The 26287-nt window shown below is 48.8% G+C and overlaps 1 protein-coding gene across 6 annotated transcripts in view; it reads left to right on the plus strand.

Moving 5' to 3' along the window:
• The window catches only part of tbc1d1 (TBC1 (tre-2/USP6, BUB2, cdc16) domain family, member 1), a 393938-nt gene that overhangs the window by 95648 nt on the left and 272003 nt on the right, over nucleotides 1–26287 (plus strand). Inside the window, exon 1 of one of the 6 annotated variants that reach the window (XM_072496562.1) lies at nucleotides 1720–1863. The exons of the other annotated variants lie outside the window; for them this stretch is intronic. Coding sequence (XP_072352663.1) covers nucleotides 1798–1863 — 66 coding nt within the window. The 5' untranslated portion in view covers nucleotides 1720–1797. Of the gene's footprint in view, nucleotides 1–1719; nucleotides 1864–26287 lie in introns of those variants that run through there. 6 annotated transcript variants of the gene reach the window in all.

A 26287-nucleotide genomic window follows, 5' to 3' on the forward strand; every position in this document is an offset into this window, starting at 1 on the left:
GTTTTTTTCTCTCATTTTTTGATATTGTAAGAAAGGAGCTGATAAAATACTTAGGTATAAATATGTTTACGAAATGCAAAATTGGCAATTGCAAATTCATATGTTTTCTCATCTTCTATGCTCCTTTTAATTTTGCATTGAAGTCACTGGAAAAGAAAATTGGTTTTAATGTAAAACGGCCTCCTGATTCATTGTCACTTTTTTGCACTATTAGTCAAGGTGAGTACTGAGATGCAATTTCTGTTGGGAAAATCTTACATTGAAGTATTTGCTGCCTCTGTAGATTTGTATGGTTTTTCTTAATTATTTAAATGTACGCTATGGGCTGGATTCTCCCATGCTGCGCCATATGGGAGAATCGCCGTTCGCGCCATTTTTTCCTGCGGCGCGGTCCGACGGCGGCACGCGATTCTCCGAGGAGCGGAGAATTGGCGCCACTTGCGTGGCGCGTTTGGCGCTGCGCCGGTCGCGGGCCGAGCGGAAACGGCAGAGTCCCACCGGCGCCGTTCACAACTGCTCGCAGCCTGTGGAGGGGTGGGGAGGGGGGCTCCTTCACCGAGGGGGGCCACCGATGACGTCTGGCCCGTGATCGGGGCCCACCGATCGGCGGGCCGGCCTCTCCAGCCCCGGCCCTATTTTATTACGCGGCTGGCCCATGAACCCCCACGCCATGTTGCGTCGGGGCCGGCGCGTTGAAGAAGTCCCCAGCGCATTCGCGGGTTGGTGCGGCGCCCCCCCCCCACAGGCCGCCCCCCCCCCGACCCTTCGCTCAAGAGTTCCCGCTGGCAGCGACCAGGGGTGAACGGCGCCGGCGGGACTCTGCCGTTTCCGCGCGGCCGCTCGGCCCATTCGGGCCGGAGAAGCGGCCCGTGACCGGCGCCGCGCCGGCGCAAATGGCGGCGATTCTCCGCACCTCGGAGAAACGCGCGCCGGTGTCGGGGCGGCGTGGCGCGGTTGCGGCGATTCTCCTGCCCGGCGTGGGGCTGGGAGAATCCCGCCCTCTGCCTGCATTTCGGAGAATCCCGCCCTATATTTTCTGTGGCTACCTTTGGTAAATATTCTGTAGCCTAAGAACCTTTTTTATTAATGTCTTTTCATTCTTCCATGATAATCCGAACTCTATTCCCCCTGTTTAGTACCTGCCAACTAGTTAAATCATTTCTTTCACTACTTAATCTCTCCAAACTTTTCATTGGAAACTTTCTGTTTGATCTAACTTAGCCACTCTTCCAATGTGGAAAATCACATTTTTTTCAAGCCTTTCTTATTAACCGTACCCTCTTAATGCTGCTAATATTATGCTGAATCTTTCTTCTAGCTCTCTAATAAGCCTGATACATTCTCCATTAAGGTTTGCCCAGGACTGCATGGATTCTCATACTGGAACTTAACCAGGGACTTGTCTAAGTTTCAGCATAGTTTTTTTTAAATGGTATATGCTCCTGTTGCTGACGCTATTTGCCTTTTTAACTATGTTATTTTACCATCTGTGCTTCTCTAGCTCTCTTTGTTTATTTGTACTTTGGAAGCATGTGGGAAAAGTTTAAGGAAGTATAGTTCCAGCAGTGAAGGAGTTAAGAGGAAAGCCAGGCAGTTTAAGCCGAATGCCGAATCCAGCAGTCAAGTAGGAAGTTGCAGTTCAGAGCCAGTATCCTGCTGCTTAGAATCAACAGAAAATTGCCTCAGGTTAGGGGTCAGTAAGAATGACATTTGATTGCATGAGACTGCAGGGTGTGATGCCATTGAGTGAGAGTGCATTTAGGGGCTTGGATCGGCTTGTTTTACAGGAGGTCAGTCATGAAAGCAAGGCTGCAGAAACTAAACTTTCTTAAATTGGATGTTGGATATGAGAAAGAAATCAAGGTATATATAATTGTTTATGACATAGTTTTGACACTAAGTTCTTTAAGTATGCTCTTTTCCAGTTGAAGGCAGTTCCTATTGTAAAAAGTCCGACTGCTACAATTAGCAGCATGGTAATGTGTAGCAGTGTAAATGTATTAGACTGAAACAAAGGACATTCGTACTCCCTTCTTCAAAAGCTGCTTTCAGGACTAAAATGTAAATTTAATCCGCGAGTATAATTTCGTGGAATTAAAGCAGAGAAGTAACTGTTGGTGCTGACGTAAAAGGATGATGTTCTCTGGTATCATGACACATTGCTTTATAGGATATAATTAAATATTGCTGAATTTTACTTAGTTACTTTGTCCAGGGATAGGGTACTCAAGTTTTAAAAGATTTCCAGATTACAGCCCGTTAATGATGACCATAATGTTGAGCACTAGTGAGACCACATCTGGAGTACTGTGTACAGCATTGATTACCTTATTTAAGAAAGCATGTAAATGCTTTGGAAGCAGTCCAGAGAGGATTTACCAGACTAACGCCTGAAATGGGTGGGTTGTTTTGTGAGGAAAGGTTGGACAGGCTAGGCATGTATTTGCTGGAGTTCAGAAGAGTATTAGAGGTGGCTTGTTTGAAACATAAAATCCTGAGGGGTCTTGACAGGATGGATGTTGAGAAGATTTTTTCTCTTGTGGGAGAATTTAGAACCAGGGAATTTAAAAATAAGAAGGGGTCACCCATTTAAAACCGCGCTGAGGAGGAATGTGTTTGGAGGTTCATGAGTCTTTGGAACTCTCCCTGAAAAGGTGGTGGAAGCAGAGTCTTTGAATATTTTTAAGGAAGAGGTGAATAGATTCTTGGTAAGCAAGAGGGTGATAGATTGGGGTAAGCAAGAGGGTGATAGATTGGGTATGTGGGATGTAGATTTGAGGTTAGAATCAGATCAGCCATGATATTAAATGGTAGAGCAGGCTCGAGGCGCTGAGTGGACTACTCCTGCTCCTCGTTTGTGTGGTTGTTTGTATGGGTACACCTGAAATTCTCTGTAGGTGCATTTCATTAAAGGTGATCTTTTTATTGGTTGTTAGTAGATCTGTTACAACCTCTGTTTGTAATATAAGCGTGAGATGTGAGGTTTGGCTTAAAATGTCTTTTATGTGTGAGCTTATTATTTGTGTTTGTATTCACCAGTCTTTATATTTCTGTGTAGAATGCAAACACAGACAACACAAACCTGTGTAAAGTCAGTTGAGTCCTGTACTCTGTGAGGTTACATGAGTGAGCTCTATGTTCCATTCGCACAAAATGTCAGATACACATTTCTTCAGAACTCCAGCACTGTAATTCGCCAGTTTATTGTAATTGGCGATTTCAATTGGTTGCCATGCCTTCAGTTGCCAAGGCCGTAAGTATTGGAATTCACTCTTAATCTTCTTCCATCTTTTCCTCTCTCTTCTCCTTCAAGGTGCTTCAGGAAACTTACCTCTTTGACCAAATGATTCCTTCTGTGGCTCAGAGTCAAGTTTTGTTACCCTCTGAAGCACCTTTGGGATGTTTTATTATGTGAGGAGAGGTTTTATGAACACATACACTTGCTATTATGAAGGACACGTTGTAAGTACTGGCCCGTCTCTTCACTGCTGTCGAACCAACATGTCTCCAGCATCATCTACTTTAGTTTGATTTTCTACATTTGCAGTTTTTCTTCTCTTTTCTCCTGCCCCTGCTTCAGGTCATTTTACCACATCTCTCCTGAATGCAATAACTTGTGCTCAGGTGCAGGTTTGTAAGTGCTGCTGCCCTCGTAGTGTCCCTTCTTTAACTGGGTGAATGATGCGATGCATGCTGCAAAGATCACCTGGAAACAAAAGGTGTTAGTTTCACATGTACACTGATATCACCCAGCTCTACTTCATCACCACCTCTCTCAAAATCTCTAAATCAAGAGACTACTTGCCGATATCCAATACATTGTAGCACAGTGGTTAGCACTGTTTCTTCACAGCGCCAGAGACCTAGATTCGATTCCGGGCTTGGGTCACCATGCGGAGTCTGCACGTTCTCCATGTGTCTGCGTGGGTTTCCTCTGGGTGCTCTGGCTTCCTCCCGCAAGCCCCAAAAGACGTGCTTGTTAGGTGAATTGGGCATTCTGAATTCTCCCTCCGTGTCCCTGAACAGGCACCGCAATGTGGCGACTAGGGAATTTTCACAGTACTTTATTGCAGTGTTAATTTAAGCCCACTTGTGGTAATAATAAAGATTATTATACTGAATGACCAGAAATCTCCTCCCAACTAAATATTAGGAGGACCAAAGCTATTGTTTTCCATTCCCCAGCCCCTGACCCCACTCCTGTCCCATTATTCACATTGCTGGTGATGCTGAGGTGAGCTCCGGACCACTTAGGCATGCCACCACTAAGACCACCTATTACCACCTCTGTAGCATTATTCAAATCACCCCTCCTTCAGTTAATCTGCTGCTGAAAGCCTCTGTTACCTCTAACTTTGATTCCAATCTGGCCTTCAACCTTCTACCCTCTGTAAATTTGAGATAATTCAAAACTGTGCTCCCAATGTCCAAGATCCCACCAGCTTACATTGACACATCACCCCTGTGCTTACTGATTTATATTGCCTCCCAGTAAGGCAACGCTTTCATTTAAAAATTATCATGCCACTTCATCTCCTCTGGCTAGCTTCCTCCGTGATTATCTGTGCTTCTCCAACTCTGATCTCTGGAGCATCCTGATTTTACTCACGCCACTGTTTTCCCTGAATTCCCTCCCAGAGCCTCCCCAGTATCTCCCAGAACCTCTTCATCCCTCTGTCTCTCTTCCTTCCCAAGACAATCTCTGGCCAAATGTTTGGTCATCAGCCATAATAATAACCCTCCTGTGAAGTGCCTTGGGGTGTTTTCCTACTTTAATTGAGCTAGATAAATATAAACTATGGTTGTCATGTGTCCAGGTATTAGGACATTGAGTGGTGCTGCTAATGTGAAGAGTGGCATTCTGCTGTCATGTTCAACCTGCAGCCTGTGTGCCCTCAGTCAGCTTGTGTCTCCTTGCCCACTGGTTTTACGGTTTGTTAGGTGGTACTGTTGTTTTCAAAGGGCTGTTATCAGCATTGTTTCCTCGTTAATGGATGATTCCTAATTCAGAACCACAAGGTCTTTTAGTATCCATAGGTTGCTCGAGGTATGCATGTTCATGGGAGCAGTTTGATTTAAACTTTATATGTGGTACGTGGACTGTATTGCATGCGTGAAGTCGGCCACAAAGGCAAGAGGATTGGAGAGTGATCCAAAAGTGACAAACTGTTCTTTGAATTAGAGACCAAAGTAATATTTTCACTTGAGTGAACAAACCAAGGTGTAACTCATAGAATCATAGAATCTATGGCACGGAGACCGGCCCTTCCGCCCAAACTGGTCCATGCCAACCAGAAATCACATCTAAGCTAACCCCATTTGCCTGCATTTGATCCATATTCCCCCTAAACCTTTCCTGTCCATGTATCTGTCCAAATGCCCTTTTAAATGTTGTCAATGTCTCTGCCTCAACGACTTCCTCCGGCAGCTCATTCCTATACGTAAAAAAAGTTTGCTCCTCGGGTTCCCATTAATTCTTTCCCCTCTTAACTTAAATCTATGCCCTCTAGTTCTCGATTCCCCAACCCTGGGAAAAAGACTAAGTGCATTCACCCTATCATTGCCTCTCATGATCTTGTACACCTCTATAAGATCATTCCTTAGTCTCCTACGCTCCAAAGTAAAAAGTCCTAGCCTGTCCAATCTCTCCCTATAACCAAGTCCCTTGAGTCCTGGCAACATCCTTGTAAATCTCTTCTGCACTCTCTCCAGTTTAATATCTTTCCTACAGCAAGTCGACCAAACTGAACTCCAGGTGCGGCCTCACCAACGTCCTGCTCAACTGCAACATAACCTCCCAACTTCTATGCTCAATGCCCTGACTGATGAAGGCCAGCATGCCAAAAGCCTTCTTCACTGCCCTATCTACCTGTGACTCCACCTTTCGAGAGCTGTGCACCTGAACTCCAAGGTCTCTCTGTCCCACGATACTCCCTAAGGTCCTACCATTCAACGTGAAAGTCCTACCTTGATTTGACTTTTCAAATTGCAACACCTCACACTTTCTGTATTGAACTCCATTTGCCATTTCGCGGCCCACTTCCCCAGATGATCAAAATCCTGCTGCAATTTTTGATAACCTTCCTCATTGTTTATAATACCACCTATTTTAGTGTCATCTGCAAACTTACTGATCATGCCTTGTCCATTCTTATCAAAATCATTGATATAGATAACAAGCAGCAATGAGCCGAGCACTGCCACCAGTCCAACAAGCATTCTTCCATGACTATTACACTCTGCTTCCTACCATCGTGCCAATTGTATATCCAATTTGCTAGCTCTCCCTGGATTCCTTGTGATCTAACCATCCAGAGCCGCCTACCATGTGGAACTTTATCAGAGACCTAACAAATTTGTAAGGCCAGGGGCGGGATTCTGTGATAATGGGGCTAAGTGTTGACGCCGTCGTAAACGCCGGAGTGTTTTACGACGGTGTCATCTGGCTGCTAGGAACAGTGAACCTGCGCCGCACAGGGGGCCAGCACGGCACTGGAGCGCTTCACGCAGCGCCAGCTGCCGATATGGGCGCCAACACGGGCGGCTCAGATCTGCGCATGCACGTCATGGCCGGTGCGGGTCTGCGCATGCGCACCGCGGAGATGGCAAGCCATGCGCATGCATGGACCCACGCCAGCCCCCGGGCAACATGGCGGAGCCCTACAGGAGGAACATAGGCACCCGCCTGGAATTAGTCCGCCCGCCGATCAGTCGCCCCCGATCGCAGGCCTGGCCAATGTGGAGCCCCCCCCCCCCCCCCGCCCCAAAACCAGGACGGCCCCCGCAGCTAGAACGGCGAGGATCACATGGGAACGACGCCAGCGGGACTCAGCCGAACTCGGCGGGCATTCATTCAGTTGAGCGGCCCCCGACCAGTGCTGCGGCAACCGTGCCGGTGCCGTCGGAGCGGTGTCGCGGGATTCGCCCCCACCCCCCGGGCGATTCTCCGACCTGGCGCGGGATCAGAGAATCTCGCCCATGATCACCCATGTACTAAGCTGTGCTGGCTACTCTAATCAAACCCTGGGTGGGATTCTGTGATCCTGAGGCTAAGTGTTGACGCCGTCACGTTTCTCGACGGCGTCAACACGGCCTCAGGGTCAGAAATTCTGGCCCCTACAGGGGGCCAGCACGGCAGTGAAGCGGTTCACACCGCTCTAGCTGCTGATCCCCGCGTCAACTGGGCGCATGCGCAGTGACTTCCTTCAACGCGCCGGCCCCGGCAACATGGCGCAGGGCTACAGGGGCCGGCGCGGAAGAAAGGAGGCCCCCGGCCAGAGAGGCCGGCCCGCTGATCGGTGGGCCACGATCGCGGGCCAGGCCACCTTGAAGCCCCCCGCTTCCGCGGGGTTCGGACCACAGGCCGCCCCCCGACCCTTCCACGCTGAGTTCCCACCGGCTGAGAGCAAGTGTGGATGGCACCAGTGGGACTTGACTTTTTTACGACGGCTGCCCGGCCCATCCGGGGCCGAGAATCGGCGGGCCGGCCACATAGAGCGGCCCCCGACCGCGCTGCGCCAACCACACCGGCGCCAATTCTCCGCTCTGCCGGAGAATCGGGGCGGCGTGGCGCGATTCGCGCCGGTCGTGAGGATTTTCCGACTCAGCCCCGGCGTCAGAGAATCCCGCCCCCTGTCTTTCCAAATGCATGTATACTCCCTCAGAATCCTCTCTGGATACTTACCCACCACAGATGCTAGGCTTACAGATTTATAATTCCCAGGTTTTTCTTTGCAGCCCTTTTTAAATAAGGGCACAACATTTGCTACCCTCCAGACTTCTGGGGCGAAATTCTCCCCCAACGGCGGGATGCCCGCCGACTGGCGCCAAAGCTGGCGCAAATCAGACGGGCATCGCGCCGGCAAAAAGGTGCGGAAGTCTCCGCATCTTTGGCGGCCTAGCCCCAACATTGAGGGGCTAGGCCGACGCCGGAGGGATTTCCGCCCCGCCAGCTGGCGGAAATGGCGTTTGTTGCCCCGCCAGCTGGCGCGGAAATGCGGCGCATGCGCGGGAGCGTCAGCGGCCGCTGTCAGTTTCTCCGCGCATGCGCGGGAGCGTCAGCGGCCGCCGAAAGTTTCCCGCGCATGCGCAGTGGGGAGAGTCTCTTCCGCCTCCGCCATGGTGGAGGCCGTAGCGGAGGCGGAAGGGAAAGAGTGCCCCCACGGCACAGGCCCGCCCGCGGATCGGTGGGCCCCGATCGCGGGCCAGGCCACCGTGGGGGCACCCCCCGGGGTCAGATCGCCCCGCGCCCCCCCCCCAGGACCCCGGAGCCCGCCCACGCCGCCTGGTCCCGCCGGTAAATACCAGGTTTGATTTACGCCGGCGGGACAGGCAGTTTCTGGGCGGGACTTCGGCCCATCCGGGCCGGAGAATCCAGCGGGGGGTCCCGCCAACCGGCGCGGCTGGATTCCCGCCCCCGCCCAATCTCCGGGAGCGGAGACTTCGGCGGGGGCGGGGGCGGGATTCACGGCGGCCAACGGCCATTCTCCGACCCGGCGGGGGGTCGGAGAATGACGCCCCTGGTTCCTCAGCCGTGGCTGACGATGATGCAAATATCTCAGCCAGGGCTCCTGCAATTTCTTCTCCAGCCTCATGCAGTGTTTTTGCATATATCTTTATTAGATTGGATTGGACTTGTTTATTGTCATGTGTACCGAGGTACAGTGAGAAGTATCGTTCTGCGTACAGTCCAGTCAGATCATTCAATACATGGAAATAAAAACACATAGGGCAATCATAAATACACAATGTAAATACATTGACACAGGCATCGGGTGACGTATACAGGAGTATAGTACTACTAAGAAGAGAAAATGTGTGAAGGGATCAGATCAGTCCATAAGAGGGTCGTTTAGGAATCGGGGGCGGGATTCTCTCAGCCCGGGGCCGGGCCGGAGAATCCCCGCGACCGGTGCGAATCGTGCCACGCCACTCTAGGCCAGTCGTTGCCTGGTTCTTCTTTGCCACCGGTATGATGGTGGTCTTCTTGAACCGATGTGAGTCCGTGACATTCGTCTGTGACTCTAGCTTGGTCTGATATTGTCTCTTGGCATCGCTGCTGACTTTGCGGAGGTCGTACCTGGATTTCTTGTATAGGTCAGGGTCGCCTGTCTTGAACGTCTCAGACCTGGCCTTCAGAAGGGAGTCAATCTCCCGATTAAGCCACGGTTTCTGGTTGGGGAACGTACGTACTGCTTTCTTTGGCACGCAGTCATCTACACGTTTGCTGATAAAGCCAGTGACTGTGGTGGCATACTCCTTTAGGTTGGTTGCTGAGTTCTTAAATACGAACCAGTCCACTGACTCCAAGCAGTCACATAGGAGCTCTTCCGTTGTCTTGGACCAGCACTGCATGACCTTGACCGGATTCTCCCGCTTCAGTTTCTTCTTGGGGCAGCACGGTGGCGCAGTGGTTAGCCCTGCTGCCTCACGGCGCCGAGGTCCCAGGTTCGATCCCGGCTCTGGATCACTGTCCGTGTGGAGTTTGCACATTCTCCCCGTGTTTGCGTGTGTTTCGTCCCCACAACCCAAAAGATGTGCAGGCTAGGTTGGTTGGCCACGCTAAATTGCCCCTTAATTGGAAAAAATTAATTGGGAACTCTAAATTTTTATAAAGAAAAAAGAAAGTTTATTCTTGTATGCCGGAAGAAGGAGCACCGTCTTTTGGTCTGATTTTCTGAAGTGCGGTCGGGGAATGGATCGGTAAGCTGCGTTGATATATGGATAGCAGTGGTCGAGAGAGTCGGGTGCCTGATCAGGGCCAAGAGATTTATCCACCTTCATATATTTTAATACGTAATGTGAACTGTCTACAATATATCGCCACTAACCTTGTCAGGTTCCCAAGTCTTCATGTATTTCTCCACCGTAAACACAGAGGGGAAATATTCATTGAGAACCTCACCCATCTCCGGTTCCAACAGATGTGTCCGCTTTGGTCCTTGAGGTGTCCTATTCTCTCTCTCTCTAGTTATTCTTTTTCCTTTAATATATTTAAAGAATCCCTTTGGATTCACTTTAATCCTCTCGGCCAAAGCTACCTCAACCCCCCTTTTGCCCTCTTAATTTCCTTCTTGCGAATACTCCTGTATCCCCTGTACACCTCCAGGGAAACCCTTGATTCCAGCTGCTTGTACCTGAGCCATACCACCTTCTTTTCCTGGCCAAAACCTCAATATGTTTTGTCATCCAGGGTTCCCAACTCCTGCCAGCCTTGCCCTTCACCCTAACAGGAACATATAGACCCTGAACTCTAGCTATTTCACTTTTCAAGGCCTCCCACTTGCTGGAGGTCCCTTTGGCCTCAAACAAGCTGCTCCAATCAACCCTTGCAAGCTCTGTCTAATTCCATCAGAATTCACCTTGCCCCAATTTAGAACTTGGACCTATGGACCAGTTTTGACATTTTCCATAAACTATTTTAAAATTAATAGGCCGATGGTCACTACTCCCAAAGTGGTACCCCTACCCTCACCTCAGTCACTTACCCTGCCCTGTTTCCCAGGAGTAGGTCAATTTTTGTCCTTTCCCAAGTGGGACCATCCACATACTGCCTGAGGAAACCTTTCTGAACATATTTAACAAATTCCGCCCCATCTAAGCCCTTAACACTATGGCAGTCCCAGTTTATGTTAGGGAAATTAAAATACCCTACTTCGACAACCCTATTACTCCTGCAAGTCTCCCCAATCTCCCTGCATATTTGTTCTTCTCATTCCCATTGACTATTTGGGGGCTTATAGTACAACCCAAATAAGGTCACCAGCCCCTTATTTCTTAGTTCCACCCACAAAGCCTCGCTGGATGATCCCTTGGTTATTTAAATGACTACTGCCGTGATGCTCCCCTCAATCAAAAATGCAACTCCCCCCTCCTCTTTCCTCCACCTCTGTCCCACCTAAAGCACCTGTGCCCTGGAACATTAAACTGCCAGTCCTGCCCCTCCCTTAGCCATGTTTCAGTTATGGCTATAATATCTCAGTCCCACGTACCTATCCATGCCCTGACAGCCTTACCTGTCAGCCCTCTTCCATTGAAATAGATGCAATTTAATCCAACAGGTTTTTCCTGCTCCGTGCCGTGCTCCTGCCTATCATGTCTATTCAGCTTGCAGTTGCTGAGTACTGCATCTTCTTTCAGCCCCTCATTTGCTTCCCTGCTGCTGAGGATCCTACCCCCCTGCCAATCTAGTTTAAACCCTCCTTGTAGCATTAGCAAACCTGCCCCCCCCCCCCCCGGATATTGGTCCCTCTCCAGTTCAGATGCAACCCGTCCCTCTTAAACAGGTCACCTCTGCCCCAGGAAAGATCCCGATGATCGAAGAATCTGAATTTGGAAATAAAAGTACCAGAAATAATCCCAGAATTTGCAACTACCAGACGGTGATAATTATTTGAAGTTGATGATGCAAACCTTTTATTTCATGCGAATCCCTGCCGATCACAAGATACCACATTAAATCCCTGTCAGGTGCTGATTTAGCTTGAAGTCAGCAATTGGCCTTTGTGGTAAAGAAGGGAAATCTCATCCTTGGTCTCAATTCCTGATTTTCCATCCACTGACCCGGATTGGAAGTGATTACAATATATCTATCAACAATGGCTGAAAATCGGTTTAGGTTTGACTATGATATCTTTCCATGGTTATATAGCCTGACTTAGCTCACCAAGAGCATGCACTTTATTGGCAGTATACAAGGAAATTAAATACACTGCTGATCAATACCAACAGTTTTATACATAAGTGTTGAGAAAGGATGTGTGGTTTAATAGTACCACTGATCATGCCAGCTTGCTTCACAACTCGTGAAATATTTTTCAAGAGTAGTCACTAATATATTTTAAAAATAAATTTAAGAGTACCCAATTATTATTTTTTCAATTAAGGGGCAATTTAGCGAGGCCAGTCCACCTAATCTGCACATCTTTGGGTTGTGGGGGTGAAACCCAGGCAGACACGGGGAGACTGTGCAAACTCCACACGGACAGTGACCCAGGGACAGGATTCAAACCCTGGTCCTCAGCGCCATAGGCAGCAATGCTAACCACTGTGCCACGTGCCGCCCTAATTAATCACTAATATAATGTAGAGAAATGTGGCCACCAAGTTGAACACAGCAAGATCCCAGAAACCGCAATGAAATGAATGACTAGTTAAACTGTTTTGCTGATGTTGATTAATGGATAAATATTGGCCAGGATGCCAGAAGAAAACTCCTTTTTTATTTTGACAGTGGAATAGGATCTTTTTCTTTCTTCCGAAACGGAGATAGGCCTCAGTTTAATGTCTTGCCTGAAAGATGGCACCATCGACAGTGCAGTACTCAGTCTATGTAATGTGCTCACATGTTTGAAGTAAGGCTCAAACCCTTTCTGCTCTCACTCAATAGTGAGGGTGCTAACACTAGCCAAGGTTTCCATCATTATCTTTTAGTTCACATCACTGTTATATTTCTTTTTTGCCGCAAAGAGAGAAGGTATGGAGGTGCCCACACTCTGGACTCTTGTAAAACACGATGAGGTGTTCATTAAGGGTGTTGCTCAATGCAATCAAGGTGGTGATCTGCTCAAAGCCCGTGCAAACACTCTGCTTACATCACTATACATCACGTGGCGCAGAACCAGCAAGAATGTTTTCCCAGATAAGTAACATCCCTCCCTCTTTACTTCATTAGTGCAATGACAACAATTAACATTGAAACAACAGATCCCCTGATATGTTATTTCTATACCTGCATACAATTCAATAAGACAGTCTCTGTGGTGGACATGTATTCCTTTTTGGTAAAATTCTTGAACTCAGCCAGTTGTGACTTCAGGAGTGTCCTCATTCCTTTCTATAGATGGTAATTCTTGAGTAGTCATTTCAGTATCTGCCACATTGAAAAGTCCCCAGGAACAGGATCTGAACTTGTCACTGACACTGGTCTAAATTCCAAAGTATAGCTCTCTAGATATTCTAAAGATAGAACCTCTTCAGAGGTTTCTGCAAACTCACTTTGTGCAGCAAGTAATTGATTAGCATAATGTCACCAAACTCTTTTATCATCCGTCTGTACGGTGTATGATATTGGACCTGTCTTTGCTAGGATCATAGCTGGTACCCATTTCTCATTGGTGGTGTTGCTCCAAGCTAGCACTCTCTCTCCCTGGTTGAATATTCGCTTTTTTAGTGATTTCTCCTTCCTAGCAATGTATATGCTGTCGTTCTTAACAATCTCTGAAGTATCAGGGGCAGTTAGCAAATTAAACTGTGTTTGTAGCTTCCTCTAATTTGAGACGTTTTGATATGCTGTTTGGCTTGATTTTTAGGTGTAGCTCAATTCCAGTTATCGAGCCTAGTGAAACTTTGAGCACCTTCTCATACTTCTTCAGAAGTTGTTGCAAGTTGCTGTTTGAATCCAATAATTGATTAACTGTTTCCCAGTTAAGCGTAATCTTAGTTAACCATGCTGTACCAAATAGCCATATTTTCACCAACAAAGTGAAGAGGCAACTTCGCTGTCTGCCCATTTGCTTCTAGTTTCACAATAATGCACCTTTTAATAGTAAAACCTTTCTAATAACACATTTGACGGTTTTAAAGGCAGATACTTCAGCTTTTGATAAATTGCCTCGGGTATTGTGATACTGTTGCATCCACATCCACTTCCATTTTAATTTCATGACCTTGTTTGTATATGCCTAAAAACATTGTTGATGGCCCTACAGTGACAAGACACCAAGCTTAAGCTCTTGCAGTAGCTTGATTTTGTTGTCTTTTGCGTGACCATGAGCTTCATCCACTAATTTGTAGACAAGACTAGATTGTTCACTTTAGTTGTTCTTCTTGCATCTTCTTGGTGTAGATGTCTTTGAACCCAGCGTGCCTTGGCAATATGGCCCTTATTGCCACATTTCTTGCCCATGTATTTGATTTATCCAGCATTCATAAAATCACGGAATCCCTACAGTACAGAAGGTGCCCATAGAGTCTACACTGACACTCTGACAGAGCATCCTAACTCGGCCCACTCATTCACCCTATCCCTGCAATCCCACCTAACCTTTGGACACTGGCAATTTAGTATGACCAATCCAGCACACATCTTTGGACTGTGGAAACTGGAGCACCTGGGGAGAACGTGCAGACTCTGCACAGACAGTAATCCGAGGTTGGAATTTAACCTGGGTCCCTGGCGCTGTGACAAAGCAATGCTTGCTGCCGTGCCGTCCTTTTAAATATTTTGTTTCAAATGTTTGTCCTACAGAGTATCCAACCTGTGTACAACAGTGGCATGGTTGCCCTGCTCCTTGGGGTATCCATTTTGTGCATCTTTGCTCCAGCCCCTATCTGTGAAGGTTCACATTGCAAACTCCATATTGTGGCAACTTGCACAGCAGCTTTCAAAGTTAAATCATTTACAGTAAGCAGCTTCCTCTGAATAGCTTCACTGCATAATCCACAAACCTGCCTGATTTGAAGAGTATCATCAGATGTTGTACCAAATTGGCAATAACTAGCTAATCTTCTGAAAGATGCTACATCTGTAAAATGGTGTCATTTTGTTCTGACTACAGAGATGGAATTGGAACCAATTCCAATCAATAATGGTTTAGGAGAGAAATATCCCTTTAAGATTTTGATTAATTCATTGAAAGACTTGTCTCCTGGTTTTACTGGGTAAACTCTATTCTGCAGCAGTAAAAAAGGTTTACAGCCAACTAAGCTGAGAAATGTTGCAACCTTTAAGTCCCCCAGTGTCTGATTAGCTATTTAAAAATAATTGGATTCTTTCTTCATATGAATTCCATGGTAGGCTACTGCAGAAAATACGGAGGCATGGGATTCAGGGTGATTTAGCAGTTTGGATCAGAAATTGGCTCACTGGAAAAAGACAAAGTGTGGTGGTTGATGGGAAATGTTCAGACTGGAGTCCAGTTACTAGTGGTGTACCACAAGGATCTGTTTTGGAGCCACTGCTGTTTGTCATTTTTATAAATGACCTGGAGGAGGGCGTAGAAGGATGGGTGAGTAAATTTGCAGATGACACTAAAATCGGTGGAGTTGTGGACAGTCCGGAAGGACGTTACAAGTTACAGAGGGACATAGATAAGCTGCAGCGCTGGGCTGAGAGGTGGCAAATGGAGTTTAATGCAGAAAAGTGGGAGGTGATTCATTTTGGAAGGAGTAACAGGAAGACAGAGTACTGGGCTAATGGTAAGATTCTTGGCAGTGTGGATGATCAGAGAGATCTCGGTGAACATGTACATAGATACCTGAAAGTTGCCACCCAGGTTGAGAGGGTTGTTAAATAGGTGTACGGTGTGTCAGCTTTTATTGGTAAAGGGATTTAGTTTCGGAGCCATGAGGTCATGTTGCAGTTGTACAAAACTCTGGTGCGGCCGCATTTGGAGTATTGCGTGCAATCCTGTTCGCCGCTTTTTTGGAAGGATGTGGAAGTATTGGAAAGGGTGCAGAGGAGATTTACCAGAATGTTGCCTGGTATGGAGGGAAGATCTTATGAGGAAAGGCTGAGGGACTTGAGGCTGTTTTCATTAGAGAGAAGAAGGTTAAGAGGTGACTTAATTGAGGCATACAAGATGATCAGAGGATTAGATAGGGTAGACAGTGAGAGCCTTTTTCCTCGGATGGTGATGTCTAGCACGAGGGGAGAACCCCTGAGCCGAACCCCTTAACACAAACTTAATCCGTTCTAACTTTATGAACCCTGCCATGTCGTTTATCCAGGTCTCCGCACCCGGGGGTTTGGCTTCCTTCCACATTAACAATATCTTGCGCCGGGCTACAAGGGATGCAAAGGCCAACACATCAGCCTCTCTCGCCTCCTGCACTCCCGGCTCTTCCGCAACCCCAAATATAGCTAACCCCCAGCCTGGCTTGACCGGGTCCTTCACCACCTTTGAAATTACCCTTGCCACGCACCCGCAGAACGCCTGCAGTGCCGGACACGACCAGAACATGTGTGTGTGGTTCGCCGAGCTTCCCGAGCACCTCCCACACCTGTCCTGCACCCTGAAAAACCTGCTCAGTCTTGCTCCCGTCATATGTGCTTATGTAGAACCTTAAATTGAATCAGGCTAAGCCTGGCACACGAGGACGAGGAATTTACCCTACTTAGGGCATCAGCCCATAGCCCCTCCTCAATCTCTTCCCCCAGCTCTTCTTCCCATTTTCCTTTCAGCTCCTCTATCATCGCCTCCCCCTCGTCCCTCATCTCACGGTATATTTCGGACACTTTGCCCTCTCCGACCCATACCCCAGAAATCACTCTATCTTGGATCCCCTGCGTCGGGAGCTGAGGAAATTCCCTTACCTGTTGCCTCGCAAATGACCTCACTTGCATATACCGGAAGGCGTTCCCCGGGGGCAACTTATATTCTTCTAGCGCTCCCAGACTTGCAAACGTCCCGTCTATAAACGGGTCCCTCAGCTTCCTAATTCCTGCTCGTTGCCAACACTGGAACACCCCATCCATCCTCCCTGGGACAAACCTGTGGTTATTCCTTATCGGGGACCACACCGAGGCACCCGTCACTCCCCTGTGTCGCCTCCACTGCCCCCAGATCCTCAAGGTTGCCACCACCACTGGGTTTGTGGTGTACCTTTTCGGGGAGAACGGCAGCGGCGCCATCACCAGCACTTTTAGGCTCGTTCCCTTACAGGGCGCCATCTCCAGCTTCTTCCACGCTGCTCCCTCTTCCTCCCTCATCCACTTACAGACCATCGACACATTGGCGGCCCAGTAGTAGTCGCTCAAACTCGGCAGCGCCAGTCCCCCTCTGTCCCTACTGCGCTGCAGGAACCCCCTCTTTACTCTTGGGGTCTTTCCTGCCCACACAAAGCTCGTAATGCTCCTGTCTATTTTTTTAAAAAAGGCCTTCGTAATCAGAATGGGGAGGCACTGAAACACGAAAAGAAACCTCGGGAGGACCACCATTTTAACTGCCTGCACTCTGCCCGCCAGCGACAGCGGCACCATATCCCACCTCTTATAGTCCTCCTCCATCTGCTCCACCAGTCGCGTCAGGTTAAGTTTATGCAGGGTTCCCCAGTTCCTGGCCACCTGGATCCCCAGGTATCGGAAGTTCCTTTCCACTCTCCTCAGCGGCAGAGCATCTATTCCCCTTCCCTGTTCCCGGGGGTGCATTACAAAAAGCTCGCTCTTCCCCATATTTAGTTTGTATCCCGAGAACTCTCCAAACTCCCTAAGTATCTGCATTACTTCTGGCATCCCCTCTACCGGGTCCGCAACGTATAGCAGTAGATCATCTGCGTAGAGCGACACTCAGTGCTCCTCTCCCCCTTTAAGCACCCCCTCCACTTCTTAGAATCCCTCAGCCAGTGGTTCAATTGCCACTGCTATGGCCAGTGGTTCAATTGCCGACGCGAACAGTAACCGGGACAGGGGAAACCCTTGTCTTGTACCCCTATGTAGCCGAAAATACCCCGATCTTTGCCGGCTTGTGACTACGCTTGCCACCGGGGCCCCATATAAGAGTCTGACCCATCTAATAAACCCCTCACCGAACCCAAATCTCTTCAGCGCCTCCCACAGATAGTCCCACTCCACCCTATCGAATGCCTTCTCTGCATCCATCGCCGCCACTATCTCTGCCTCCCCCTCCGGTGGGGGCGTCATCATCACCCCCAGCAACCTTCGTCCATTAACATTCAGTTGTCTCCCCTTTACAAACCCTGTCGGGTCGTCATGCACCACCCCTGGGACGCAATCCTCTATCCTTGTCGCCATCACTTTTGCCAGCAGTTTGGCATCTACATTTAGGAGTGAGATAGGCCTGTATGACCCGCATTGCAGCGGGTCTTTATCTCGTTTCAGGATTAGCGATATCGTCGCCTCTGACATTGTCGGGGGTAGCATCCCCCTTTCCTTAGCCTCATTAATGGTTCTCGCCAAGAGCGGGGCCAACAGATCCATATACTTCCTGTAGAATTCCACCGGAAACCCGTCTGGTCCCGGGGCCTTCCCTGCCTGCATGTTCCCCAGTCCTTTAATCACCTCATCCACCTCGATTGGCGCCCCCAGACCTGCCACCTCCTGCCCCTTCACCTTCGGGAACCTTAGCTGGTCCAGCACATTTCTTCTTTTTCCCCCGGGGGTTGGGACTTATATAGCCTCTCATAAAAGGTCTTGAACACCTCGTTCACTTTCCCTGCTCTCTGCTCCATATTTCCCGTTTCGTCCCTAACTCCCCCGATCTCTCTCGCCGCCATCCTCTTCCGAAGTTGGTGGGCCAACTGCCGGCTCGCCTTTTCCCCATGCTCATATTGCATCCCCTGTGCCTTCCTCCACTGTGCCTCTGCCTTTCCTGTGGTCAGCAGGTCAAACTCCGTCTGTTGTCTTCGTCTTTCTCTGTATAGCCCTTCGTCTGGGGCCTGCGCATATTTTTTATCCACCCTCAAAATTTCCCCCACTAATCTCTCTCTTTCTTTGCCCTCTTGTTTCCCCTTGTGGGCTCTGATGGAGATCAGCTCTCCTCTAACCACCGCCTTCAGCGCTTCCCATACTACCCCCACCTGAACCTCCCCATCGTCGTTGACCTCCAGGTATCACTCAATATACCCTCTCACCCTTCCGCAGACCCCCTCGTCCGCCAGTAGTCCCATATCTAGTCGCCAGAGTGGGCGCTGCTCCCTTTCCTCTCCTAGTTCCAAATCCACCCAATGCGGGGCGTGGTCTGAAACGGCTATGGCCGAGTACTCTGCTCCTGCCACTTTTTAGGGATCAGTGCCCTTCCCAAAACGAAAAAGTCAATCCGGGAGTATACCTTATGGACGTGGGAGAAGAAAGAGAACTCTTTAGCCATCAGTCTGGCGAATCTCCACGGATCCACTCCCCCCATTTGTTCCGTAAATCCCTTAAGCACCTTGGCCGCTACCGGCCTTCTCCCGGTCCTGGATCTGGACCGGTCTAGCCCTGGATCCAGCACTGTGTTAAAATCTCTCTCTCTCTCTCTCTCTCTCTCTCTCTCTCTCTCTCTCTCTCTCTCTCTCTCTCTCTCTCTCTCTCTCTCTCTCTCTCTCTCTCTCTCTCTCTCTTTCCCCCCCCCCCCCCATTACCAAGCTTCCCACCTCCAGGTCCGGGATACGTCCCAGCATTCGCTTCATGAATCCCGCGTCATCCCAGTTCGGGGCATATACATTCACCAGCACAACCGCCTCTCCCTGCAGTCTGACACTCGCCATCACATTTCTGCCCCCACTGTCCACCACTATATTCTTAGCCTCGAATGATACACGTTTCCCCACCAGTATTGCCACCCCTCTGTTTTTCGCGTCCAACCCTGAGTGGAATACCTGTCCCACCCATCCTTTCCTTAGTCTAACCTGATCCGCCACCTTCAGGTGCGTCTCCTGGAGCATGACTACGTCCGCCTTCAGTCTCTTTAAGTGCGCAAACACCCTTACCCTCTTAATCGGCCCATTTAATCCTCTCACATTCCACGTGATCAGCCGGATTGGGGGGGGGGCATTCACCCCCTCCCCCTCGTCGACTAGCCATCCCCTTTTTTAGGCCATCTCCTCATCCAGGTCCCGCGCACCCGTCTGTCCCCCAGGCAGCGCCTTCCCGCCCCGGTCACCTCATCTCTTACCAGCACCCCCTTGCACTCAGCAGCAGCAACCCAGTTAATCCCCCACCCCGCTAGATCCCCCTCTAGCTTGGTTACTCCCCCCATTTTGCTTCCGGAAGTCAGCTAACTCTGGCTGACCTCGGCTTCCCCCGTTCACTCTTTGATCTCCCTGCGTGGGGGGCTCCCTTCCTTCCTGCGCCCGTTTTCCCGCTATAATTTCCATAGCGCGGGAAAATACCCGCGCTTTCCTCTCGGCTCCGCCCCCTATGGCGCAGTTCCCTCATTCCCCTTCCCTGTCCCTTTTTCCACCGGCGCCCACATTTCCTCGTGTCCCCCCCCATCGGGGGAGAGAAATTCCCCGTCCAACATTGCTGTACAATAGCCCTCCCCTTTCCCCACTTTACATTCCTGTACCACCACCTCGCTGCTTCTCTCCAAACATCAAACTCTCAAATCTAGTCCAGTTTCTCTTCTTGGATGAATGTCCATGCCTCATCTGCCATCTCGAAGTAGTGGTGCTTGCCCTGATGCGTGACCCACAATCGCGCCGGCTGCAGCATCCCAAATTTTATTTTCTTCCTATGGAGCACCGCTTTGGCTCGGTTAAAGCTCGCCCTCCTTCTCGCCACCTCCGCAGTCCAGTCCTGATACACCCGTATCACCGCATTCTCCCATTTGCTACTCCGTGCCTTCTTGGCCCAGCTCAGGACCATCTCTCTGTCCATGTAGCGATGGAACTTCACCACTATTGCTCTTGGTGTTTACCATCTGGGCTCCATCCGCCGCCATCTTGCTTCTCCCTTCTCTTCTCTGCCGCTACTCCAAAGGATCCTTCGCAATCTGGCCACTACCGCCGCTCCTTTCCATACACACCCGGGGGGACTCCTTCCTTCATCACCCCACACTGGGTTAGGTAAAAAAAAAAATTCCATTGCGGCTCCCGATAAGAGCCCAAAAGTCCGTTAGAACGGGAGCTGCCGAAACGTGCGGCTTAGCAGCGCATCACCGCAACCGGAAGTCCACATGAGAGGTTTATTAAGGGTGTTGTTCATACAAACAAGATGGTGATCTGCTCAAAACCCCCACGAACACTCAAAGTCATTAAATATCACAGCAAGAATGTATTCCCAGATACATAACAATCACAAGTACAATTGAGCTGGATTCAGAAACTCAGTAATCATGGTCAAATTTTCAGATCGTACCAAGCTAGGAGGGGGCCATAGAATAAGACAGTTCAAAAATTACAGAATAATTTAGCAAAGTATGACATTAGGTAGGACAATGACGGGTGTAATTTACTGCAGACAAATTTAAAGTGCTATAGATAGGAATGAAAATTAGGTGATGCTTATATGGTATGAATGGGCAGGCAGTGGGAAAAAAAAAAAAGAAAAATGCTTATTGTCACAAGTAGGCTTCAAATGAAGTTACTGTGAAAAGCCCCTCGTCACCACATTCCGGCGCCTGTTCGGGAGGCTGTTATGGGAATCGAACCGTGCTGCTGGCCTGCCTTGGTCTGCTTTCAAAGCCACCGATTTTAGCCCTGTGCTAAACAGCCCCTATGGCATAGTGTTATTCTCACTGGACTAGGAAACCAGAGATTGAGAGTCATGCTCTGGAGTCCCTGGTTCAAATCCTGCCGCTGCAGATGGTGAAATTTGAAATCAGTAAAAAAAAAATCTGGAATTAAAAGTCTAATGACCATTAAACCATTGTTGTAAAAATCCATCTGGTTCACTAATGTCCTTTGGGGAATGAGATTTCCAATCCTTACCCCGTCTGGTTTACATGTGACTCCAGATCCACAACAACGTGGTTGACTCTTAACAGCCCCCCTCAAGGACAATTAGGGATGGGCAACAAATGCTGGCCCAGTGACGCCCATGTCCCATGAACGAGTTTTTAAAAATGGGGTTAAAATAGCTGGAAATGAAGTTAAAAGACATCTTGGAAGTCTCAGAAGGCTTAATAAAAAACAATATTTATTAGATGTTCAACTGCAGCACGGTAGCACAAGTGGATAGCACTGTGGCTTCACAGCGCCAGGGGCCCAGGTTCGATTCCCTGTGGAGTCTGCACGTTCTCCCCGTGTGTGCGTGGGTTTTCTCCGGGTGCTCCGGTTTCCTCCCACAGTCCAAAGACGTGCAGGTTAGGTAGATTGGCCATGATAAATTGCCCTTAGTGACCAAAAAAAAAGGTTCGGAGGGGTTATTGGGTTACGGGGATAGGGTGGAAGTGAGGGCTTAAGTGGGTCGGTGCAGACCCGATGGGCCGAATGGCCTCCTTCTGCACTGTATGTTCTATGCATAACCAAAACAGTAGAGAACAAGTTGGAGGAAACGCTCCGACAAGGTTACACCTTGAAGGCTGCTGCATCCATTTCTGGTTGCCAAGAAACAGAAGAGATGAGCTGCTCATTAGAAACCCCTCTCTGAGGTATAAGAAAAATTGGAGCAGGGATGTTTTATCTGTAGATGTTTTAGTAGCGAAGGAACAAGTGATGCCCAATATTTCCTTGTGTATGCCTGCTCTACAAGGAAATCTAAAACCAACGCTTCATTTTATGGTCTTGTCACCAGTTTTCAGCAGGAGCTTATGCTTTGGCTAAGGGCAGCAATTAATATTGTATCTGGGTCTGAATTGCATCATCGGACCTCCACATTTAAGTATTGATGATGTCCATGCCTGCCTGTGATTGCAGGCATCAATGTTGCGAATGCCCTGACAGTTAAAATGGGTATTGGTGTGAATGGCTGAGAACATAGCAGTAATCATCCTACCACCATTTTAAGTATGCTTTTCCCCCCCCTCTGGATGAGTAGGGAGGGGTGGTGGGGGGCAAAGGGATGGGTGGTGATGATGGGAGTGGCAAATTTAAAATCAACAACACTATTTATTTAGCACTTTTAATGTCGGAAAACATCCCAAGGCTCTTTACACTTTGATAACGGATAATTTCATACAGAGATAACGAAGCAGATACTAGAACAGCTGACCAAAAGTTTGATGAAAGGGGTAGGTTTTAAAGAGCATCTTGGAGGAGAGAGGAGGCATGGAGGCTAAGGGATAGAGCACCGGAGCCAATGGTTCAGTCGCTGAAGGCAAGACCGTCAATTGTGGATTGATCAAAATTGAGCCTGAAAAATCTGCAGACCTTATGATTATGGAATTTATTCTTTATATTTGGAAGTGAGGCGTGGAAAGTTAGGTGACAAATTTATAAGTTTCAAAATGTTAAAACTAATGGCCGCATCAATTGTAGAGATTTGCGTACTGTTCTTGATTTCACCTTGATTTTTGGGTCATGTTCTGGCTTAACTGCTTATTGACAAAGCCCAATTCTCAAGCAGCAATGTCTCTTCTTTCGAAATTGCAATTACATAGAACATACAATGCATACATACAGAAGGAGGCCATTCGGCCCATCGAGTCTGCACCGACCCACTTAAGTCCTCACTTCCACCCTATCCCTGTAACCCAATAACCCTTCCTAACCTTTTTTTTTGGTCACTGAGGGCAATTTATCATGGCCAATCCACCTAATCTGCACGTCTTTGGGCTGTGGGAGGAAACCTACGCAGACACGGGGAGAACGTGCAGACTCCGCACAGACAGTGACCCAGCGGGGAATCAAACCTGGGACCCTGGAGCTGTGAAGCCACAGTGCTATCCACTTGTGCTACGGTGCTGCCCCATCACTTCTTTTTTCAAGAAATCCACCTTTGAATTCTGTGCTATCCAACAATCACATGGACATCTGTTCTGTGCCCCTGGAGTCCACTCCTGTACTCCTCCTCTTCATGCTGCCTCTTGGTGGTCTTATCCAAAAGAAAGGGATCCATTTCCAAATTTATTTTTCTCCTTTCCAAAATTCAGCTGGAGCATACTGTTGCTCGTCAGTCTGGTAATGTTCTTGTCAGATGGCCTGATTTATATTATAAGCACACTTGTAGCGAAAGCTATAAATGATTTATTAACATTAACTGTGGGTCAATATATACAAAACAACCGATGAATAATAGTATGAACATGCACAAGCAACCTCTCTCTCCAGCTCTGGAGTCAGTCTGAGGTCACCTGCCTCTAACATTCACATGTGTATGAATGAGACTCCTAGTGGTCAGTTGGCGAATTACAACACAACCATGATATTACATAGAGTTTACAGTGCAGAAGGAGGCCATTCGGCCCATCGAGTCTGCACCGGCTCTTGGAAAGAGCACCCTACCCAAGGTCCACACCTCCACCCTATCCCCATAACCCAGTAACCCCACCTAATCCCCATAACCCAGTAACCCCACCCAACACTAAGGGCAATTTTTGGACACTATGGGCAATTTAGCATGGCACATCTTTGGACTTTGGGAGGAAACCGGAGCACCCGAAGGAAACCCACGCACACACTGGGAGAATGTGCAGACTCTACACAGACAGGGACCCAAGCCGGGAATCGAACCTGGGACCCTGGAGCTGTGAAGCAATTGTGCTATCCACAATGCTACCGTGCTGTCCTCACGACAAGTCTATTGTCCCAGATGCTCTAAAGCTTCTGAGAAATAGTCTGTTGTTGAGACTTGGATAATTGCTCCAACTGAATATGTTCCTGTATTTCCTCTCTACTCAAGTAATGGGGGTATCTTCTATCCATACATCCTCCAATGTCGTATTGATGGGCACTTGTTTAGCCATTCCCCAAGGTGCTCTTCCTATGTCTCACTTCCTTGCAGTTTCCCTCCCTGCTTTCAAAACCTTCCTCCTCAGCCCTGGTCATACCTTTTGTAGCCTCATCATGGGCGAAATTCTCCCCCAACGGCGCGATGTCCGCCGACTGGCGCCAAAAACGGCGCCAATCAGACGGTCATCGCGCCGGCCCAAAGGTGCGGAATGCTCTGCATCTTTGGGGGCCGAGCCCCAACATTGAGGGGCTAGGCCAACACCGGAGGGATTTCCGCCCCGCCAGCTGGCGGAAATGGCGTTTGGTCCCCCGCCAGCTGGCGCGGAAATGCGGCGCATATGCGGGAGTGTCAGCGGCCACCGACAGTTTCCCGCACATGCGCAGTGGGGAGGGTCTCTTCCGCCTCCGCCATGGTGGAGGCCGTGGCGGAGGCGGAAGGGAAAGAGTGCCCCCACGCACAGGCCCGCCTGCGGATCGGTGGGCCCCGATCGTGGGCCAGGCCACCGTGGGGGCACCCCCTGGGGTCAGATCGCCCCGCGCCCCCCCCCCCCAGGACCCCGGAGCCCGCCCACGCCGCCTGGTCCTGCCGGTAAATACCAGCTTTGATTTACGCCGGCAGGACAGGCAATTTCTGGGTGGGACTTCGGCCCATCCGGGCCGGAGAATTGAGCGGGGGGTCCCGCCAACCGGCGCGGCCCGATTCCCGCCCCCCGCCCAATCTCCGGTACCGGAGACTTCGGCGGGGGCGGGGGCGGGATTCACGGCGGCCAACGGCCATTCTCCGACCCGGCGGGGGGTCGGAGAATGACGCCCCATGTTCCTATTTTTCCCTTTCCTCTCTATTGTAAAGCACTCCCTTGTCCACTGTATATCTGTGGTTGGGCACTATGTAGATGCAAGTTGTAGAGTATTTGAATATAGAAAATGGGTGTCTCGTTATGTTGGCAACAAAATCTCCCTCAGGACATTTTGTATATATTAAATTTATCGTAAAGAGCTGGGGAAGGCAGTGTGCTTCCTCTACAGGAAACAAACAGCATTTTTTAAAAACAAAACCTTCTGACCGTTAGATCTAAAGAAATGGTGATGAAAGGCTTTTTGCAGAGGGGCACTTTTTGAATTAATAAATAATGGCATAGCTTTGCTGAAAATTTCCATTATGCTGCAATAAAACAATATTTATTGGGGAAACGGAAGAGTGAGCATCGAACTGAGCAGCATTGAGATTTAATATTTCAAATAACAACTGCATTATGTTGAGAATATTAATCTTGTGTCTAGGTTTATGATATTTGATACAAATTGTCATGGGATTTTTAGTCAAAACATCACACTGCTCTCTTCCATGAACCACTGTATCCAAAAAAAAGACCCGAACCAGGTTTTCATGTGGGCTACTTAATTCTTTCGCAAAAATTGGTAATGTTGAAAAAATTACATCTGAATGAATTGCTATTCATGCACATTGCCTGGAATCTATCTGAAAACATGCAGCACTTGAGGAATGTCTCTCTGTCCTAAACAATGTTGGCATTAGCCTCGGAACACAGGACAATGATCTTGTGGTGAATGAGATTCTGATCTGCAAGAGGTGAAAGCATTTCACTTTTCTGAAGGAGAGAGTGCCGAGTGGCTGATTTATCTTTCCATTTTCGAAAAAGCTATGTGTTTGTCTTGGCTTGTTGCTCTGCGAGAGGTGAAAATGCTATTCTGAGATTACAAAGAAAGTCAGGTGGCAGGTGCATTTCTCACTATCTCCATTCCAAACGTGACTCTGTACGGTGCAGATAGTGTGAGGCCAGTTCAGAGTAACTTGGGTCACTCCATTGTAAATTTATATGCTTTACTCTATTGGGAGCCAGATTGAGCCTCCACCAATGGAAGATGAAAGAGTAGATGGATCCATTTAAGAAGATTTTAATCAGTAAACCAGCATTGCAACTCGTGCCTTATCAATGACTTCAAAGATAGTGGGCGGGATTGTCCGTCCCGCCGCCCCAGCGTGCCCCTGCTGGCA

The sequence above is a fragment of the Scyliorhinus torazame genome, chromosome 3 (assembly GCF_047496885.1).
Source record: "Scyliorhinus torazame isolate Kashiwa2021f chromosome 3, sScyTor2.1, whole genome shotgun sequence".
NCBI classification, from domain to species: Eukaryota; Metazoa; Chordata; class Chondrichthyes; order Carcharhiniformes; family Scyliorhinidae; genus Scyliorhinus; species Scyliorhinus torazame.